This window comes from Amia ocellicauda, chromosome 11, assembly GCF_036373705.1.
Source record: "Amia ocellicauda isolate fAmiCal2 chromosome 11, fAmiCal2.hap1, whole genome shotgun sequence".
In the NCBI taxonomy this organism is placed as follows: Eukaryota; Metazoa; Chordata; class Actinopteri; order Amiiformes; family Amiidae; genus Amia; species Amia ocellicauda.
The window spans coordinates 5,911,339-5,931,117 of NC_089860.1; the positions used below are offsets into that span (position 1 = coordinate 5,911,339).

A 19,779-nucleotide genomic window follows, 5' to 3' on the forward strand; every position below is an offset into this window, starting at 1 on the left:
TTTGTTTGCATCGTACCACATTGCTCAATGATCCACCATTTGTATGATATAAGCTTCAAAGCTGAGTGCTAGACACAGCAGCTGAATTTGCTATTGAGAAAATCTTATTCGGGGCCTTCATCTGATGATTTGCTTTACCCACTGGGAAAACACTGAATTGCATTTTGGGATTCTGCAGCATCAACAAAATACACTGATAGGTATCGCAGTGTCCCTAGTTCTGACAACCCATACTACCTGATGCAATCTAATCTAGAATTGAACTGCAGACCAGATGTGTCAAACTTAGTTCCTGGAGGGTCACTGTATCTACTGGCTTTTGTTCCAGTCTAGCTCTCAATTACTTGTGTGGTCTAATTACATGATGAAATTGATATTGATTAATTTGAAATATCTCTCCAGGGTCAAAAAAGTGTTATATTTCTTGCTATAAGCTGAATATGTACCTGTAAATATCTTAAATAAGATCATAATTGAGAATACAGTTGAAACAAACAGGAAAAATAAGCTACTAAAGCCATATGAGAACCAAATTTGACAACCCAGATTTAGACTACAGTGAGGGAAAAAAGTATTTGCTCCCCTGCTGATTTTGTACATTTGCCCACTGACAAATAAATGATCAGTCTATAATTTTAATGGTAGGTGTATTTTAACAGTGAGACACAGAATAACAACAAAAAAATCCAGAAAAACGCATTTCAAAAAAGTTATAAATTGATTTGCATGTTAATGACTGAAATAAGTATTTGATCCCCTATCAATCAGCAAGATTTCTGGCTCCCAGGTGTCTTTTATACAGGTAACGAGCTGAGATTAGGAGCACTCTCTTAAACTCTCCACCATGGCCAAGACCAAAGAGCTGTCTCCCTCTAATGAAAGTCTATATAGTTCCCCTTCCTAAATCACATCTCAAGGAAAAACAGTGAATATATTGCCCTGGAGACATGCCTTATGAGAAATGAAGAAATTGGGAAATTAGTCAAATCTTGTTTTGTTGTTGTTGTTGTTGTTCTTCTTCTTGTTCATTATCACTTAGGCCTGATGACAAATAGATCTCTTTATGACCATATGACCAAGCTTCCTATATGGATATACAGTGAGGGAAAAAAGTATTTGATCCCCTGCTGATTTTGTACGTTTGCCCACTGACAAAGAAATGATCAGTCTCTGGCTCCCAGGTGTCTTTTATACAGGTAACGAGCTGAGATTAGGAGCACTCTCTTAAAGGGAGTGCTCCTAATCTCAGCTCGTTACCTGTATAAAAGACACCTGTCCACAGAAGCAATCAATCAATCAGATTCCAAACTCTCCACCATGGACAAGACCAAAGAGCTGTCCAAGGATGTCAGGGACAAGATTGTAAACCTACACAAGGCTGGAATGGGCTACAAGACCATCGCCAAGCAGCTTGGTGCGAAGGTGACAACAGTTGGTACGATTATTCGCAAATGGAAGAAACACAAAATAACTGTCAGTCTCCCTCGGTCTGGGGCTCCATGCAAGATCTCACCTCGTGGAGTTTCAATGATCATGAGAACGGTGAGGAATCAGCCCAGAACTACACGGGAGGATCTTGTTAATGATCTCAAGGCAGCTGGGACCATAGTCACCAAGAAAACGATTGGTAACACACTACGCCGTGAAGGACTGAAATCCTGCAGCGCCCGCAAGGTCCCCCTGCTCAAGAAAGCACATGTACAGGCCCGTCTGAAGTTTGCCAATGAACATCTGAATGATTCAGAGGAGAACTGGGTGAAAGTGTTGTGGTCAGATGAGACCAAAATTGAGCTCTTTGGCATCAACTCAACTCGCCGTGTTTGGAGGAGGAGGAATGCTGCCTATGACCCCAAGAACACCATCCCCACCGTCAAACATGGAGGTGGAAACATTATGCTTTGGGGGTGTTTTTCTGCTAAGAGGACAGGACAACTGCACAGCATCAAAGGGACGATGGACGGGGCCATGTACCGTCAAATCTTGGGTGAGAACCTCCTTCCCTCAGCCTGGGCATTGAAAATGGGTCGTGGATGGGTATTCCAGCATGACAATGACCCAAAACACACAGCCAAGGCAACAAAGGAGTGGCTAAAGAAGAAGCACATTAAGGTCCTGGAGTGGCCTAGCCAGTCTCCAGACCATAATCCCATAGAAAATCTGTGGAGGGAGATGAAGATTCGAGTAGCCAAACATCAGCCTCGAAACCTTAATGACTTGGAGAGGATCTGCAAGGAGGAGTGGGACAAAATCCCTCCTGAGATGTATGCAAACCTGGTGGCCAACTACAAGAAACGTCTGACCTCTGTGATTGCCAACAAGGGTTTTGCCACCAAGTACTAAATTGAAGGGGTCAAATACTTATTTCCCTCATTAACATGCAAATCAATTTATAACATTTTTGAAATGTGTTTTTCTGGATTTTTTTATTGTTATTCTGTCTCTCACTGTTAAAATACACCTACCATTAAAATTATAGACTGATCATTTCTTTGTCAGTGGGCAAACGTACAAAATCAGCAGGGGATCAAATACTTTTTTCCCTCACTGTATATCCTTAAGTCCTCAATTCCAGTTTTTTTTAGTAAGATAGTAATCTCTCTGTAGTCTGTAGTATGGAGAAAAATCATATTTGGCACTTCTAAGCAAACTGAAAGGCAATTACTGAGGTTTAAAGTCATAGCCCCTGTGTCAAAGCTACTAATTTTCATATGGTAGGGCTCTGTTCATTGTTCTGAGATTTCAGAACTCTTTAGTTCTTTGCAGTAGGTGTTAATTAAACGGGTATTACAGTATGAATGCAGTGTCACAGTTTCCTCATGCTTCACGAATTTCACTTGTTTGTTCCCGATATCATTTAATGTGTAACAACTTAGTTTACTGTACTGTTGTGCTTGACTGGAATATTTCTTCACTGACTTTTTAATTTAGCATATGATAATGCTATCGCTACAAGGGTTATCGAACCATGGCTTTTGTACATCCTGTTAAAACTCACAGGGGGAAACAAGCTAAGAGATTTTTTTTCCTGCTAAGCTGCAAAAACACCTATTAAAAATCAACCTTAGCCTGTAAATGAGAAGGTGTATTGCATAGACCGATAAAGGGATCTTTCTTCAAAGAATACCTTCGTGATGGTCCCACCAGGATGATGTTTAAAATGTACCACAAACTTGCCACTACATGATATAAATGGGTTGATAAGCTGATAGACACATACGGTGTAAGTCATGTAACACATTTTTTCTAATATTTAAACTTCAAAATGCTTTGGGGGAGTGCAGGGGAGATGACTGAATAATTGTGGAGATTCAAATTGCATTTCATATTTGAAACAACAGGATACATTTATATGAAATGCAACTAAACAGCAACAGTTTCTTTTTTAAAACAAAACTATTAGGAGGCCATTAGGTGCTTGGAAAACAGAACAGATAGCGGCTTTTAATAGAATGGCTACATTTAAATTCTCTGAAAGTCATTATTAGAGACATAACAGTCTCCTAGGGTTTCATTTTCAATTTAAAGTACTTTCCACATTACTTAGTCTGTGCCTCAATGTGCAAGTCTGCAATTATGTCCTTATTTACGGTTAGTCTCAAATCTTGCATCAGAAATATAAAACCTGTTATTAGTATAATAATTTTTAAATGGTTGATAGGATTTTAAGAATAGTTGCCCTGACAACATAAGTATTAATTACTATAATTATTTATTGATTTATTTGTATGGCTGTTTGTATGTTTGTATGTTTGTATGTTTGTATGTTTGTATGTTTAGCCTTACCTGTGACTAGCTGAGATACAGCCTGGTTTTTACCATTGAGGATGTTGACAGACACATTTTTGGAAGATTGGAGGAACAATGGGCTACCCTGTAAAAACAAGACAAAACAGTATCAGTATAAAACTGGATGAAGCTTCCCAAGAAATAGTTATGAATCTATAAAATGTTTGGAGGAAACCTAAAGTTTTACCTAAGGTGTGTATGACAAAATACACACCCTGGATAAGGGTGTCTGCCAAGAAATAAATTAAATAATAATAACGGCCATTCCACTTTTGCATCACCCTATTTACTAATAAATAGATAGAATAGATTGATAGACTTAGAAAGATAGATAAATAGTTTTCACGTGTTTCCATATCGCATCAAAGTTGCTGAGAGATGTCAGCAAAACAGAAGCCCTTGCTGCATTTTCTGAATTAATGTACACAGCAGTACTCAGAGTCCAGGTTTCATAAATGTAATTCATAGGAGGGCCACTTATTTAATATAGTAATCACCCTTTTCTTTGAGCCATTTATTGCAACTGAAAATAATGTATTGAAGACACAATAATCCATGGAAACACTTTCTGCTTATTAGTATTCAAATTAGGTGACATTTTTTGGGTTTGCTTTATCACATGCTGGAGTTCTCTTTCACTGCCTAAACTGTCACATGTAGGGAGATGCCCAGAACCACCAATCACCCCTCTCTACTTTTCTGTCTCTCTCTCCCTATGCACAATAGAGACATGTCTATGTGCGTGATCTACTTCTTGCATCCAAGAACATGTAGTCTTTTATTTATTTTTCTGCTGTACCTTTTTTTGCAAATTGTTAAGAGATATCTGCAAATTACTTACTGTTCATTTAGAGATATCTGCAAATCATTTCAAGATATCGTCAAATGACTTCCTGTATTTTGGCTGAGATTACCACGTCCTGTTTCCTCATTCAGTTACATTGAATTGAATGAACAAATTAACAGGAAGTTATAATCTTGGGCTATACAGGAAGTAATTTGCAGATATCTCAAAATGATTTAAATAAACAGGAAGTCATTTGTAGAAATCATTTAAAGATATCTGCAAATCATTTAGATATATTTCACCTGAATCTCATTCTTTGTTTACTGCACAGAAATGCCCAGTCATAGCTTATTTATGTCAGAACATAAGAAAGCTTACAATCCAGAGGAGGCCATTCGACCCATCGTACTTGTTTGGTGTCCATTAATAACTAAGTGATCCAAGGATCCTATCCAGTCTGATTGTTACTACACTTCTAATTTTGATCTGAAACTAGTGTTACTGTATGAGTAGAAAACCTAATATAATAACCATAGTCATAATAGTAAGTATAATCATGTATATTGTAGATTAACAATTGTACAGTATCCATAACAAATCACATTAATTCCAGTGAACAAAAATCGTGTGCTATACTTTTAGTACCTATTGTGATTGCCTGCTTGCTTGCTTGCATCGTTTAAAACATTGTGAGTATGCATGCATAGCTTCCCTTGCAATGGAAAATGCCTACTTTGAAGATTGGGATTCATATTTGAATTGTCCATACTAAACTATATTACCCTGCCTTACTGTAATATTCTATTTTAATTGCTATAATGTTTAAAAAATCAACTTTATAATTCTTAGACTTGATTTTCTTCATTATAATGCACCAATTGTCAGCATACTATGTTGATACACACAAAATAATACAATCAATCACATAAAATGAAATGTAACCCAGAATTCCTCTGTTCTTATTTTTGTATGAAAACATTTGCTAGATGGATTCCAAGTGCATTGGTGAGTATCTGTTTTGAGTACTTTTTACTGACTATAGTAATGAGGAGAAATAAGAATTAATAATACAATCTTTAGACTCTGTGCGTTGCCAACCTGTTGCCTTTCGGCAGTAATGGTACCTGGGCAGGAGTGCATTGTGGGGAGATGGGACTGTTACAATAGTGTGGCTCTGCTCATGTTAACATATTAATCTAATCTTGTTGCTGTTGTTTGATAAGGATCTGCTGGACTTGATATCAACTGTTTTGACAATATTTGTTTGTATTTCCCCCTCAGTACATGTGTTTGATGTCATGCATGCCCTTGACACTGGCAAGCAGGTGCGAAAGGTGCACTTCCAGGAGAGCATAGTGGCTCGCTCCCACATCTTAAACCCAGACCGCTTTAGTCTGCAGTGTCTCGGATACATTCAGAGGTACCCCGAGGTGAGACTGGAGACCACTCAGCGTCTCTGTTTGTCAGCAAGAATAATGCCAAGAACGCCAGGCTCCCGAAAGAGTGCAAATGAACTTGTGGTTTGGATAGTGTTTAACTGTTTGTAGCTTTTCTTATGAGCTGTTTCTTCTTCCAGGTTTATTTTCTGGAATTAATCTGAAATCTTATAAAATGTGTATATTGTATGATGTAGTGTTTTTCGTCATTCTTCTTTCTTCACTTAATTTTACAAACCAGTAGTGGGTTTCTGAATGCTATACTTCGCAGAGTTTCACTCGGCTGTTTCTCTATCATGTCTGTCATTTTCTTTTCATTGTCGCATCTTGATGAGTTCTTGAACGTTTTAAGTCTAAGGTAATCAATTCAATAATTCAGTCATCAATAAGGTAAAAACATCGCTCATGAGCTTGTTCTCCTGTGTTCCTCTGGTCAGATGGCCGATCACCATCAGATCACCTTCCTGCAGGCCGTGGAGGAGGTTCTGCGAAACCCAATTGAGGCCGTCAGCCCTGACACAGCCAGTAAGATCATCTCAGTGGCTGTTCAAAATATGGTCTTCGATGCGGTGAGCCATTTCCTCCTGTCGGGCACTATGAAAAACATGCATTCAACAAAGGTCACTACACCGGCCAGACTTACCATTGCCTTGTGATAACCTGCCCAGTGTGGTTAAACACATGGGGTTTGGTTGCTTTTTCAGTCCAAACTTCAGGCTATCTGTCACCTCCCACAGAAACCTGTGTCCCACGGCCACCAGGACATCACTGGCTGCCTGGTGCACGTCGGGAGATACTCACACTGTTTCAGTCCAATCTATCTTGTGATCATTCAGGCTTTATTGTCTCCTTACCGACTGTCCCCTTGTTCTCCAGGGCCATGGCTCTGTACGGTGGCACGCTGCTCGCTGGCATTGTGGAGGCCCTCATCCCTCTCCTCAGTGCTGACCAGGAGCAGCACAGAGTGACGGCGATGGTCTTCTTCTCTGAGGTAGGTATGTGGCTGAGTTCTGCTCTAATGGTGCCTCACTCTCCCATCAACAGGCTGCTGGGCAGCTCGGAGCAGCCACTGAGGGCCATGTTGCTGAAGAGCCTGATGAGTCGAGCCCAGGACCACTCGGTTCACGTGAGGCTGCCACTGTTCCAGGGTCTGGGGAGTGCCACTGCCACCCAGGAAAGGACAGCACAGGACCGCCTGCCATGAGACATGGCACAAACACTTGTGCATTGGGAGTCTCTGTGCTAACAGGTTGCTCTGGGTGTCTGTGTCTAGGTGGAAGACCATGGCCGCGAGCTGCTCGCAATCCTCCACACAGGCCTGAAGGGCACGGACGTCGCTGAAATAGTGGTCAGAAAGCAGTCAGAAGCAGTCCTGGGAGCTCTGTCAGCTCTCTTGCAGGTCCTGCCTCACCTGAGGCAGGAGAGTATCGACCAAGATGTCGTCGCAGCCATCTGCCAGAGGGTCACTCTGCTCTTAGAAAGCATGAGTCTTGCTCTGCTCTTATTGACTCCCCTGCAGTGGAGACCCCTGTCCTGACGTTATATACAGTTTAGTCCAGTCTGTGTGCTGTTGTGCTCAGTGTGTCACTCTGTGCCTGACCAACCCCCCCACTTGATTCCAGGCCGAAGCTGAGCTGCGCTGTGCTGGTGCCACCGCGCTGGGAGAGTTGTTCCGGTGCCAGGCAATGAGGGCCCTCATGATGCAGGAGCTGCAGGAGGTGTTCGTGCACCTGCTGCTGCACCTCCGAGACCCCATCCCAGAGGTGACCAAGATAAGGGCGCCTCATTGGCCCTGGCCATTCTGTACCCCCCCACTGGGGCTGGGCAAACCCCGGAGGGACTATAATTAAGAATTTGAGATGTGCTGCTCTGGATTGTCTGTTACTGTCTGTGATCATGTTCTGGGGCCGAGCAGCACTCTGTGCCAAGAAGACGCGTGCTCTGGCTTTCAGGAGACGATCGGCTGTCAGATTGTACTGCTGTGTCGTTACAGCAGTGCCGAGTGTTGAGGCTCTGCTTGTGTCTTGTGTGCAGGCCTGCCTCCTGTCCCTGATCCACAGTGGGCCAGTGCTGAGACTGAACACCATGGAACTCAGTGAAGGAGATGGGGAGTTGGGTGACTTCCTGGATAACTTTGCTGCATACTTGGTAAGGGAAATGGCATGCTTGAACACTTTCTTCAGTTGAATTGGCAGTTACTCTATCAAGCACTGTCAATCAGAGACAAGAGCTTTTGGACCGACGGCTCCCTGTGCTTCTAGGTGTCCGAATTCCCCGAGACCCTGGGCCGGTCCTTCAGCTGCGCCATGGACTGTCTGAGCAGCCAGTTTCCGGGAGTCAGATCCAGCGCCGCCATCTTGATAGGTGAGGAAATGAGAACAACCTGGGTAAGGATATGGGCCCATACTAGAGCTCACAGGGGACATTGTAGCATGGATCAAGATTGTGTACAGTGAGCAATTGCTTTGAAACCTCAATCATTGGGTTCCCAATGTCCAGATCAATCGATATCGGTATGGATCTGCTCACAATTGTCAGTTTGGGGGATGGCAGAATGGATTAGTATGAGAACCAAGAATCTGCAATGAGTTTTCAATAGCTCCATGTTGAATTGCTATTCAGTGTTGCTCCCTCTGATCTTTAGGGTTCCTGACACCCCAGAGACCCTGCGTCCCGGATGTAGACAGATGAACAAGATCCTCCGAGGTAAGGGAGTGCGTAAGCGTAATCTATAAATGACAAGACTGACACTTTCCAAACTGTTACATCCAATCTTTTGTTTAACAGTTTGGAAAGCGTCAGTCTTGTCATTTATAGATTGGATGTAAACGGCTATGTAGGACGTGCCTAACTATAAACGTACAAACTTTGCAAAGTAATGATTATGTTTAAAGCGCATTAAGCCACATTAAGCTTTTTTTGACTCTCCGTCTGCTGCCGTGTGGTCAGCCATGTTTGAGGAGAATGGAACTCGATAGTGCGATGATCATCTAGGATGCCTGATCTACATTGTTTTATGAAAGTCAGAGTGAAAACTGTCAAAAAGAATTGCGAGCGTGTAGAGAGAACTGCAAATGCGCAGCAAGAATCGTGAACGCACAGCGAGAACTGCAAATGTGTAAACGAAACTGCAAATATGTAAACGATATTGAATGAGCACAGAATTTAATTGTAAGCATAAAATACAAACTATAAGTGTAGTTTTGCACGTACAAGTTGCATTTCTATGCTCGCTAATTTTGACAGTGAACTCACTCCATACAGGGCAAGCTACAGGGGGAGGAAAAATGTACTGTCATAATAAATAATAATTAATGTACAGTGAGGGAAAAAAGTATTTGATCCCCTGCCGATTTTGTACATTTGCCCACTGACAAAGAAATGATCAGTCTATAATTTTAATGGTAGGTGTATTTTAACAGTGAGAGACAGAATAACAACAAAAAAATCCGGAAAAACGCATTTAAAAATAAAGTTATAAAGTGATTTGCATGTTAATGAGGGACATAAGTATTTGACCCCTTCAACTTAGTAGTTGGTGGCAAAACCCTTGTTGGCAATCACAGAGGTCAGACGTTTCTTGTAGTTGGCCACCAGGTTTGCACACATCACAGGAGGGATTTTGTCCCACTCCTCTTTGCAGATCCTCTCCAAGTCATTAAGGTTTCGAGGCTGACGTTTGGCAAATCGAACCTTCAGCTCCCTCCACAGATTTTCTATGGGATTAAGGTCTGGAGACTGGCTAGGCCACTCCAGGACCTTAATGTGCTTCTTCTTGAGCCACTCCGTTGTTGCCTTGGCTGTGTGTTTTGGGTCATTGTCATGCTGGAATACCCATCCACGACCCATTTTCAATGCCCTGGCTGAGGGAAGGAGGTTCTCACCCAAGATTTGATGGTACATGGCCCCGTCTATCATCCCTTTGATGCGGTGCAGTTGTCCTGTCCCCTTAGCAGAAAAACACCCCCAAAGCATAATGTTTCCACCTCTATGTTTGACGATGGGGATGGTGTTCTTGGGGTCATTCCTCCTCCTCCAAACACGGCGAGTTGAGTTGATACCAAAGAGCTCGATTTTGGTCTCATCTGACCACAACACTTTCACCCAGTTCTCCTCTGAATCATTCAGATGTTCATTGGCAAACTTCAGACGGGCCTGTACATGTGCTTTCTTGAGCAGGGGGACCTTGCGGGTGCTGCAGGATTTCAGTCCTTCACGGCGTAGTGTGTTACCAATTGTTTTCTTGGTGACTATGGTCCCAGCTGCCTTGAGATCATTAACAAGATCCTCCCATGTAGTTCTGGGCTGATTCCTCACCGTTCTCATGATCTTTGAATCTCCACGAGGTGAGATCTTGCATGGAGCCCCAGACCGAGGGAGACTGACAGTTATTTTTCATCCATTTGCGAATAATCGCACCAACTGTTGTCACCTTCTCACCAAGCTGCTTGGCGATGGTCTTGTAGCCCATTCCAGCCTTATGTAGGTCTACAATCTTGTCCCTGACATCCTTGGACAGCTCTTTGGTCTTGGCCATGGTGGAGAGTTTAAGAGAGTGCTCCTAATCTCAGCTCATTACCTGTATAAAAGACACCTGGGAGCCAGAAATCTTGCTGATTGATAGGGGATCAAATACTTATTTCACTCATTAACATGCAAATCAATTTATAACTTTTTTGAAGTGCGTTTTTCCGGATTTTTTGTTGTTATTCTGTCTCTCACTGTTAAAATACACCTACCATTAAAATTATAGACTGATCATTTCTTTGTCAGTGGTCAAATGTACAATATCAGCAGGGGAGCAAATACTTTTTTCCCTCACTGTACCAGTACTTTTACTTCTACTTGAGTAAAATTTTATCAAAGTAACAGTACTTCTACTTGAGTAGGATTTTTCAGTACTATTTCCACCTCTGGATATATCTCTAAATGTACTTTTAAATTCGATATCTTTAAATGATTTTCAGATATTTCTAATTGATTTGCACATATTTTCAAATGGTTTAGAGATATCTTGAAATATTTGAAAATATCTGGAATTATTTGAAGATATCTCAAAATATTTTCAGATATCTTTAAATGATTTAGAGGTATCTCGTAATATTTGAAGATATCTTTAAATTAATTTAATATAACTCTAAATCTAATTTGGCTTCTCATAGTACCTCAGCTGTCTACCCATCGTACACCATCTATACTGTGCGTTTGGGAGAGAGAGAGAGAGAGAGAGAGAGAGAGAGAGAGAGAGAGAGAGATTTTCAGGGGGGTGGGGTAGCTCCTGGCATGTGACATAACACAAAAGAGTTCAGGCAGTGAAGCAAGGTCTTCCAGTGTCACTACAGCAGAGCGGATGTATTTATTAATCATTAAAAGCAAAGTTCAAGAACACAATATAGCTAACAAACACTGCATGATCTTTAAACGATTAAGCACATCATTTATTTGCTCTTCTTTATATATTTTAATTCAAGAAGGATTGTTTTTTTCAAATTACCCTGATCTCCTTTATAAATATAGGCCTGTTTGGCTACTGAAATGTGACTAATTAGAATTTAGCAAAGCCTGCAAGACTTCAATATAAATAAAATAATTTTACTTTTAGAAATCAATTTTAAATAAATTTATAATTTATTTGAGATTGTATAGGGAATAAGCATAGCAAGTTACAAAGCCAAAGGTTTTTAATTATCTAGTCAGTCACAAACTCATTTGTAAAACCTGCCTTATACATGCTTGCATAAAATAAAGTGTTACCAACAAATTATACCCCAGAAAATATTTCTATTTGCAAAAGCGACAATTAAGTTATAATGCTTACTTTGTTTCCCCATAAAACTGGCTATAACATTTTTACTATACACCATATGCTAGGGCTATCAGAATGAAGAGCAACAATTCAGCATGAATCCTGAATCATGGCATGATAATACAGAGAATTATACTATGATGAATTAACAGAATAGCAAAAATCTATATCATTCAAAAACATTTCCTGATCCAAAAGCTCCATTTATATGTTTTATATCTACATCCCCACAATTAAAATCTAATTCCAATGGTTTAGAAGTTCTAAAATGGTTTAGAGTGAATTATAATGTAATTCGCTAGTGGAAAGGAAAGTTTCTATATATGAATATAAATAAGAGAGATGTGAGAAGAGAATGGCTCTATTATGTAATCACATATATTTTCTTTATTTTTTAATAACTAGTGGCCACAAAAATTTGATATAAATAAATAAGCAACAGGCACATTCTGTTTTGACGGACTGAGAGACCATTTTTATTTTTAAACGACAGATTTCATTTGATCACAGAGTTCATTAAAAACCAAATGGCTGCTCAGGAATTCTAAATTATACTCTAATTTCCAGGATAAAAGTAAATAAATAAATAAACAAACTATAAAAACAATGTAACTGGCTTCAATATAGAGAAGCTCTTCTGTTCTGTGAGTTTCCAGCCTACATTACACAGTGATTTATTGGGTAACAGATGGTTCCGACAGTTGCATGCAATAAATTATCAGTTTTTAAAAAGACAATTTCATTTAGGAGAACAAAGCAGGTCTACACCACAGCTGGGCACGTTGGTGACCCCCTATTTTTGAAGATAAATTCCATTACTTACAAGATGAAACTGAAATGCAAATCAAAGCTAATGCATCTTTCTGCCTTACAAATCCCTTTTACTTTCTAAGGTAATCCTTCATGCTCCAATTAACTTCTTAATTAAAGATAGCAAGGAGCTATTGTTTTTTGATTAAACAATGGCAGATAATGTTTGGTGTGTAAATTACAGATAATATTATTGTATTCCGGTTCCCCCCCCCACCTTCTCTCAACCTCCCTCCCTCCATAAAAGTTGTTTCAATGGTAAAAATAGTAAATAAGCATGATATTCATGTATCAAGCTGATAACTGGAAGTGTAGTACATACTTTTGAAGTAATTGAGGTCCCCAGGTGCTTTTTAGACATATGAATACAAATCAATGTCTAACAAATTATAGAAACTCACATTAATGCATTAATAGAATGTGTAGCTCTGAGCAGCAGAAATATAGGTATAATATTATATAGTCTGATAATTACATTTATCTTTATGGGAAGCAATTAAACAAACAAACAAAAATCCAGAGCATCCCTCTAATAAATTTAAGCTACACCAAGAAATAAACAGCAATCCCTATTGAAATGTGTACATTCACCCAATTCATAAACACTCTGAGTGCTTTGAAAGGTCATGATAGTCTAACAAATAAGTGAGACAGAAGATACAGTGAGGGAAAAAAGTATTTGATCCCCTTCTGATTTTGTACGTTTGCCCACTGACAAAGAAATTATCAGTCTATAATTTTAATGGTAGGTGTATTTTAACAGTGAGAGACAGAATAACAACAAAAAAATCCGGAAAAACGCATTTCAAAAAAGTTATAAAGTGATTTGCATGTTAATGAGAGAAATAAGTATTTGATCCCCTATCAATCAGCAAGATTTCTGGCTCCCATGTGTCTTTTATACAGGTAACGAGCTGAGATTAGGAGCACTCTCTTAAAGGGAGTGCTCCTAATCTCAGCTCGTTACCTGTATAAAAGACACCTGTCCACAGAAGCAACCAATCAATCAATCAGATTCCAAACTCTCCACCATGGCCAAGACCAAAGAGCTGTCCAAGGATGTCAGGGACAAGATTGTAGACCTACATAAGGCTGGAATGGGCTACAAGACCATTGCCAAGCAGCTTGGTGAGAAGGTGACAACAGTTGGTGCGATTATTTGCAAATGGAAGAAACACAAAATACCTGTCAGTCTCCCTCGGTCTGGGGCTCCACGCAAGATCTCACCTCATGGAGTTTCAATGATCATGAGAACGGTGAGGAATCAGCCCAGAACTACACGGGAGGATCTTGTTAATGATCTCAAGGCAGCTGGGACCATAGTCACCAAGAAAACAATTGGTAACGTTGCCAAACGTCAGCCTCGAAACCTTAATGACTTGGAGAGGATCTGCAAAGAGGAGTGGGACAAAATCCCTCCTGAGATGTGTGCAAACCTGGTGGCCAACTACAAGAAACGTCGGACCTCTGTGATTGCCAACAAGGGTTTTGCCACCAAGTACTAAGTCGAAGGGGTAAAATACTTATTTTCCTCATTAACATGCAAATCAATTTATAACTTTTTTGAAATGCGTTTTTCTGGATTGTTTTGTTGGTATTCTGTCTCTCACTGTTAAAATACACCTACCATTAAAATTATAGACTGATCATTTCTTTGTCAGTGGGCAAACGTACAAAATAAGCAGGGGATCAAATACTTTTTTCCCTCACTGTATGTAGGCCCTGTTTACACTCTGCATTTATACTGTAGCTATTAGTTTCTTTTAACCAACCTAAAAGTGCTAAATATGGTTAGCATCCTCACTATGGAGATTTTAATACCGTAATTGAGAACCGGACTCAAGACTAGCTCAGGGGGTAGTCTACAGTCAGGGTCTAAATTAGATAATATCAGGAAGTGTGGTTAATCATTTAATGTTTGTAAACATAAGTGCATGATGGGATACCATACAGTGACGCATTGCGCTGTGAAGAACTGTAACTAAACTACATGTGGATGTAGTAAACTGACTAAATATACAGATGTTATCTTTCAAGTTGGAAGCAGTGCCCAAGGAGGAGGAGTTTCAGGGCACTTCCTTTGGAACCCGATAAAAACATCTCTATCAAAGCTGCCATTGGCCCCCTGTGTTAGTCACTCAAACAGGTCCCTTCCTACATCCCATTTGTATAAAAGGTGACATACAACAGAAACTTGCTCTTTTGCCCCTTCGCCTTGGACCATCAAGAAGTGAAAGCTCACTTTGTACACAAAACCTGCGCTTTTCGGGTCAACTGGCTGTACTACGGCGCACCCTGGGTCACAGTCAGGTACAGGAGGCTGCCGCCAACGGCGCCACATCCTGAGACCCACCACTTCGGGGAGCTACACTACTTTCCACCTCTCTCTGAGCCCCTCTGTCTCCTCCACCATGCAGCGGAGTGGAGAGGGAGACCATTAGAGCAGTGCCCCCGGGCCCCCTCCTTCTCTTCCTCTCCGCTGCTGGCCCCCTCCAGGCTGAGATGCTGGGGCGGCAGGTGCAGCTGGAGCAGCAGGCAGCAAGATGCTGCCATCCTGGCTTTGTACAGCAGGATGGACCAGATCTGTGATATCCTGTCTGCGCAGGCAGCCCAGGCAGCACCCCGGCGACTCCCCCCCACCTCCTGAGATTCCTCCACTGGCCCACACCGCTGTCCTGTCCCAGGATGGGGGAAGTGGACAGGCGGCCTAGGATAAGGATTGCCTATTGCTCAGCACGCACACGGGCTCGGAGCTGGAACTGGACCTCATGGAGGAGAACCCGACCTTGCCCCCTCCACCTCCACCAAGCAAAGACACTCCCCCGGACACAGGGCCAGGCGCTTTCAAAACAGCGTCTCTAGCATTGGATTGTGGACAATATTAACATGGCCTACAAGTCGACTGGGGCCCCGGTGCCTGAACACCTGGGGCGGGTTGTACTAACGAGATCTGATCTTGATCTTGATCTCAATTGTGTTGTACTAAACGGATCAGGGCTCAATCTGAGCTCAGATCCGATATCAAAAATGATCCTGCTTTTGATCAGGATCAGAGCTTGATCCGACTTTTTAAAATGCAGGAACTCTGTATACTTCATCTAGTTCGCCGGTGTCAAACAGACTGCAGGTATTTAAAGACAGTCAAAAGCCTTCAGAGGTTTTTCGGGAAGATGTATGAAAGCGGTATAGATTAACAGCATGAAGCATGTTTAACCTCATAGACATAATTGATCCTGTTTTAGGACATACACTGAAGCGCAGTCATGCCTTACCAAAACATTTGAAGCTGCATTTAGCGTTGAGATTTCGCAACCGGCAGGTTTCAGCAAATAGGTAACATTATCGATGTAGTTAAGTCTGGTTAAGCACAGATAAACAACACAAATGTGACTTACTTTATTTACAAAGATTTGCACTTTCAAATAAACAATATAATGTTGAACCGTGCATTCTGCTTTTGTGTCTTTATGGTGAGGTGTAGTTTGTGTGCGGTTTTTATTTATTTACATTATTGTAAAAAAAAAAATCCAGCACCCCCGTTGCAAACTACAGAAGCGCTCCTACACTCCATACTTTTAAGACATTTCTTAAAACTCAGCTCTCTTAGTTCAGTTGCTACTGCGGTGTTGCCTGTTTGATCTTGTCTGTTTGGACTGTTTGACTTTATGTATGAGAAAAGACTGTTATTGATTATTGGCTAATTGTTATTATTATTATATTGTTGTTGTTGAGGAGTTAAAGAAACACACACCAGTGCAATAATCTGGAAAGGTTGTGTACTTCGTGAGTTTTTAATGGATCCAATGTGCCCTGTCCTTGACGGACAACTTTTTGAATGACAGACTACAAATGATCATGTCGGATCCAGTGGCAGCGATAAGCACACTGACATTAACATGCATTGGGAAACGTAGTGAACAAGGCTGTTTCATTAATAAACTCATCAGCAATAGCACAGTATAGTTTTCTGAAAGATTTATGATTGTCATTGAGTCATGAGAGCAGTAGATGTTCAAACAGCCGCACAGAGACTGACGAGCCGGTTCATGTCATTAGGAAACTGCTTAGTTACTGCCCACGCTGCTTAATAATTGGATCAAAAAATCAGATCAGCGGAGCCGGATCTTGATCTGCTTCGTACAACGCCTTTTCATAATCTGGATCCAGTGAGTCCGGATCCGATCCTGTTAGTACAACCGGCCCCTGGTGGCGTACTCGACTCGAGCTGTAGCCACACCATGAGCCCTTTTCCAAGGCACCCCCTTGGCATACAATTCTTCAAATGCAGCTAAGGCCTCCCAGCACACTTTTGTCCAGTTCTACAGGTTGGATTTGAGGGGACCAGCCCCCTCCATTGGGAACCCGGTGTTGGCCTCGGTTGAGCCTCAGTAGCTTATGGGCACAGGCTCCTGACCTTTATTTCCCCGTCTGCCCCTGTCGGCACATCCTAGCGTCTACCTTGGATGGAGCTATGTTAAACTGTTTTCCTTCCTATTGGACTATGCCTTCCAGTCGAGCACCCATGTGACCTGCTCCTGGATTTGGTGACTGTCCTGTAGATTGTTCCCAGGGACTGTCACGCGGCTTTCATGTACGTTGCCTTGCGAGGCTGCCCTGTATATAGTTTGTTCATTATTGCATTCTTTACTTTAAGTTGAATGAGATTGCTCCTGTGCCGCGCGGAAGCGGCGTGTCTGTAGCTGTTTTAGCCAGGCCCCTCTAGCGGGCACACCTCAGGGCAGGCTTCCTTACCAGCTCATTGCCTCTTCCCTTGTGACGGTTTGATTATACTGTAACCTCTCCCAGTTGGGCAGAGCTTCTGACTTGAAAGATAACGATAGGTTGTGAATGTAACCCTGGTTATCTAAAAAAGGAATCACTACCCAAGGGTTGCAAGGTCAAACGGGAGTTCAAGTCTCCCGGAAAAAGAGGAAGTGCTGTGTGCACATCACCTTTTATAAAAACAGGAAGTAGGAAGGGATCTGTTTAAGTGACTGACCAGGGGGCCAATTGCAGCTTTTATAGAGAGATGTTTCAATCGTGTTCCAATGGAAGTGCGCTGAAACCCCTCCCCCTTGGGCAGTGCTTCCTTTTTGCAGATAACTGGGATTGCATTCGCAACCTATCGTTCTTCTGTGTGGGCGCATTGAGCTGGATTAATTGTCATATTCTCAAGTAAGGTTCTCAAATTCACTTAGCATGTAGCAGGGCCTTACCATGCCAGTTTAAATCTTTACCAAATAACAAAACTAGTTTTCACTACAGTTTGTGACTGTATACTCCTTTGATATACAATATGATGTAACATATGGTGATAATAAGTCTCCACAGTTACAGTATATTCACATAGTAACTACTCATAAGAACAGTGTAATTATGCCTTATTACAATGTACTTAATGTGTAAAACTGATTAACGCTATATGTAAGTACACCCCTACTGTGACTTATTACTAGTAGTAGAAGTTGTAGTAGTGGGTTGTATTAAACTTACTGGTCTTGACTGAATTTCTTTGGCATAGAGAGGTTGTAGGAATTCAGAATCCCCTTCCAGTTTCAGACCTTTTTCAGTAATTCTTAGATGACCCATACCATCCTGGAATGGAAAGAACCAAAGGAAAGAAGAACAGTTAGGATTAGGATATTGGTTTCATGAATATATTATACAGAATACCAATTTGCACATAGGATACCCTGAATTAGGGCTGCAGCACTTACCCAAAAGTCAAAAGTACTGCAGATTATATATCACTTATATATCAGGTTTAACCTCCTCTAAGACTTCCTTTACCTCATCCTGAATGAATGTATAGGTCACACTTTCAAAATAGAGGCCACAGTTTGTTAAAGAATATTGACAGAAAAAGCATAAAACCAGAAAACTTGATGACTGCCTTGTCCAAGGTTACGGATAATGCTTGTGATTATTACATTAATTCAGAAGAAGAGTGAAGGAAATACAGTTTTTACTTCTGTGATATTCAGTCCAAGTGCAGCTGTGATTTTATATGGGTTACTTATGTATAGTTAAAGAATGCACAGAGTCTCAATTTTAAACACAGAAATGTTTTGTGAATAACAGTGCTCTATTAATCTCCAATAGAGAAAGCATGAAGAAGAAGAAAAGTTACACTTTATTTGAATCCATCTCTGATGTTTTAAAAAGGAATTTGACTGATACAAAAATGTACTAGTTAGCACTTAGCACATCGTGGTTAGCTGCTGCATGAGGTTGAATTAGGTAATGATTATGCTTATTCCCTAACACCTCATGAACTAAAAACAGACGCATTAAGCCGATGCCTAAAACAGTTTTTTTGATTTGTATAGATCTATTTTTTTACACAGTCTTGCAGGTGTTAGTTCCCAGTCACAAATAAATAAACAAAAGTGCATATGGGAGATTATAGTTTAAGTGCTAGTTTGAAATGACTGGCTAACACATACTTAAAAAGCAAGGCTTAAAGTATAGTGTCACAGAGCAAAATGTTGAATCTATTCATTTTTTCCCTTTTGGCATCTCAAAAAATCATAAGGATTCAGGGAAACTAGGCATTAGCAGGATTTAAATGTATGATTTCAAATCACAGAGTGTATAAATGAACCTCTGAAATGGAATAAAAAGAAAAAAGAAAAGACATAGGAGTATTCTGTGATAAATATATATATGAAAGGGCATACACACTGTATATGATCAAGAAAGTCTGCATTTTAGCACTTACTTTGATCCTTTACACATGCAGAGCATTACCAAATACAGATCAAGACTTAGATGACCCCAGGGGCATAAATTAAATTAACTTTCACCTGACAATCCCTAATAAACCCCTGATTTTCACTTCCAATTAGGAGCCTAAAAAAATCACGTAATTTACGAAAACTTCACACGATCCAGATATTAATTTATTCTGACTGCCAGTACTTTGAAATGAATGCCATGCCAAAATAATTGATGTCAATTGGTGTAGAGTCACACAAAGCTTTAAAGTTAAAAAGTTAAATATACAATATATATACACTCACCTAAAGGATTATTAGGAACACCATACTAATACTGTGTTTGACCCCCTTTCGCCTTCAGAACTGCCTTAATTCTACGTGGCATTGATTCAACAAGGTGCTGAAAGCATTCTTTAGAAATGTTGGCCCATATTG

General features: G+C 40.8%; 1 protein-coding gene across 4 annotated transcripts in view; it reads right to left on the bottom strand.

Moving 5' to 3' along the window:
• sgcd (sarcoglycan, delta (dystrophin-associated glycoprotein)) overlaps nucleotides 1-19,779 on the bottom strand; it is a 154,085-nt gene that overhangs the window by 80,796 nt on the left and 53,510 nt on the right. For 3 of the 4 annotated variants that reach the window (XR_010820922.1, XM_066716458.1, XM_066716457.1), the window contains exons 3-4: nucleotides 18,119-18,220; nucleotides 3,784-3,871 (exon numbers count right to left, since the gene is read on the bottom strand). Coding sequence is in view for 3 of the 4 variants with exons in the window: in XM_066716458.1 (XP_066572555.1) it covers nucleotides 3,784-3,871; nucleotides 18,119-18,220 (190 nt within the window). In the remaining variant the exon portion in view is untranslated. The remainder of the gene's footprint in view (nucleotides 1-3,783; nucleotides 3,872-18,118; nucleotides 18,221-19,779) is intronic. The other variant, XM_066716460.1, reaches the window with a different exon arrangement.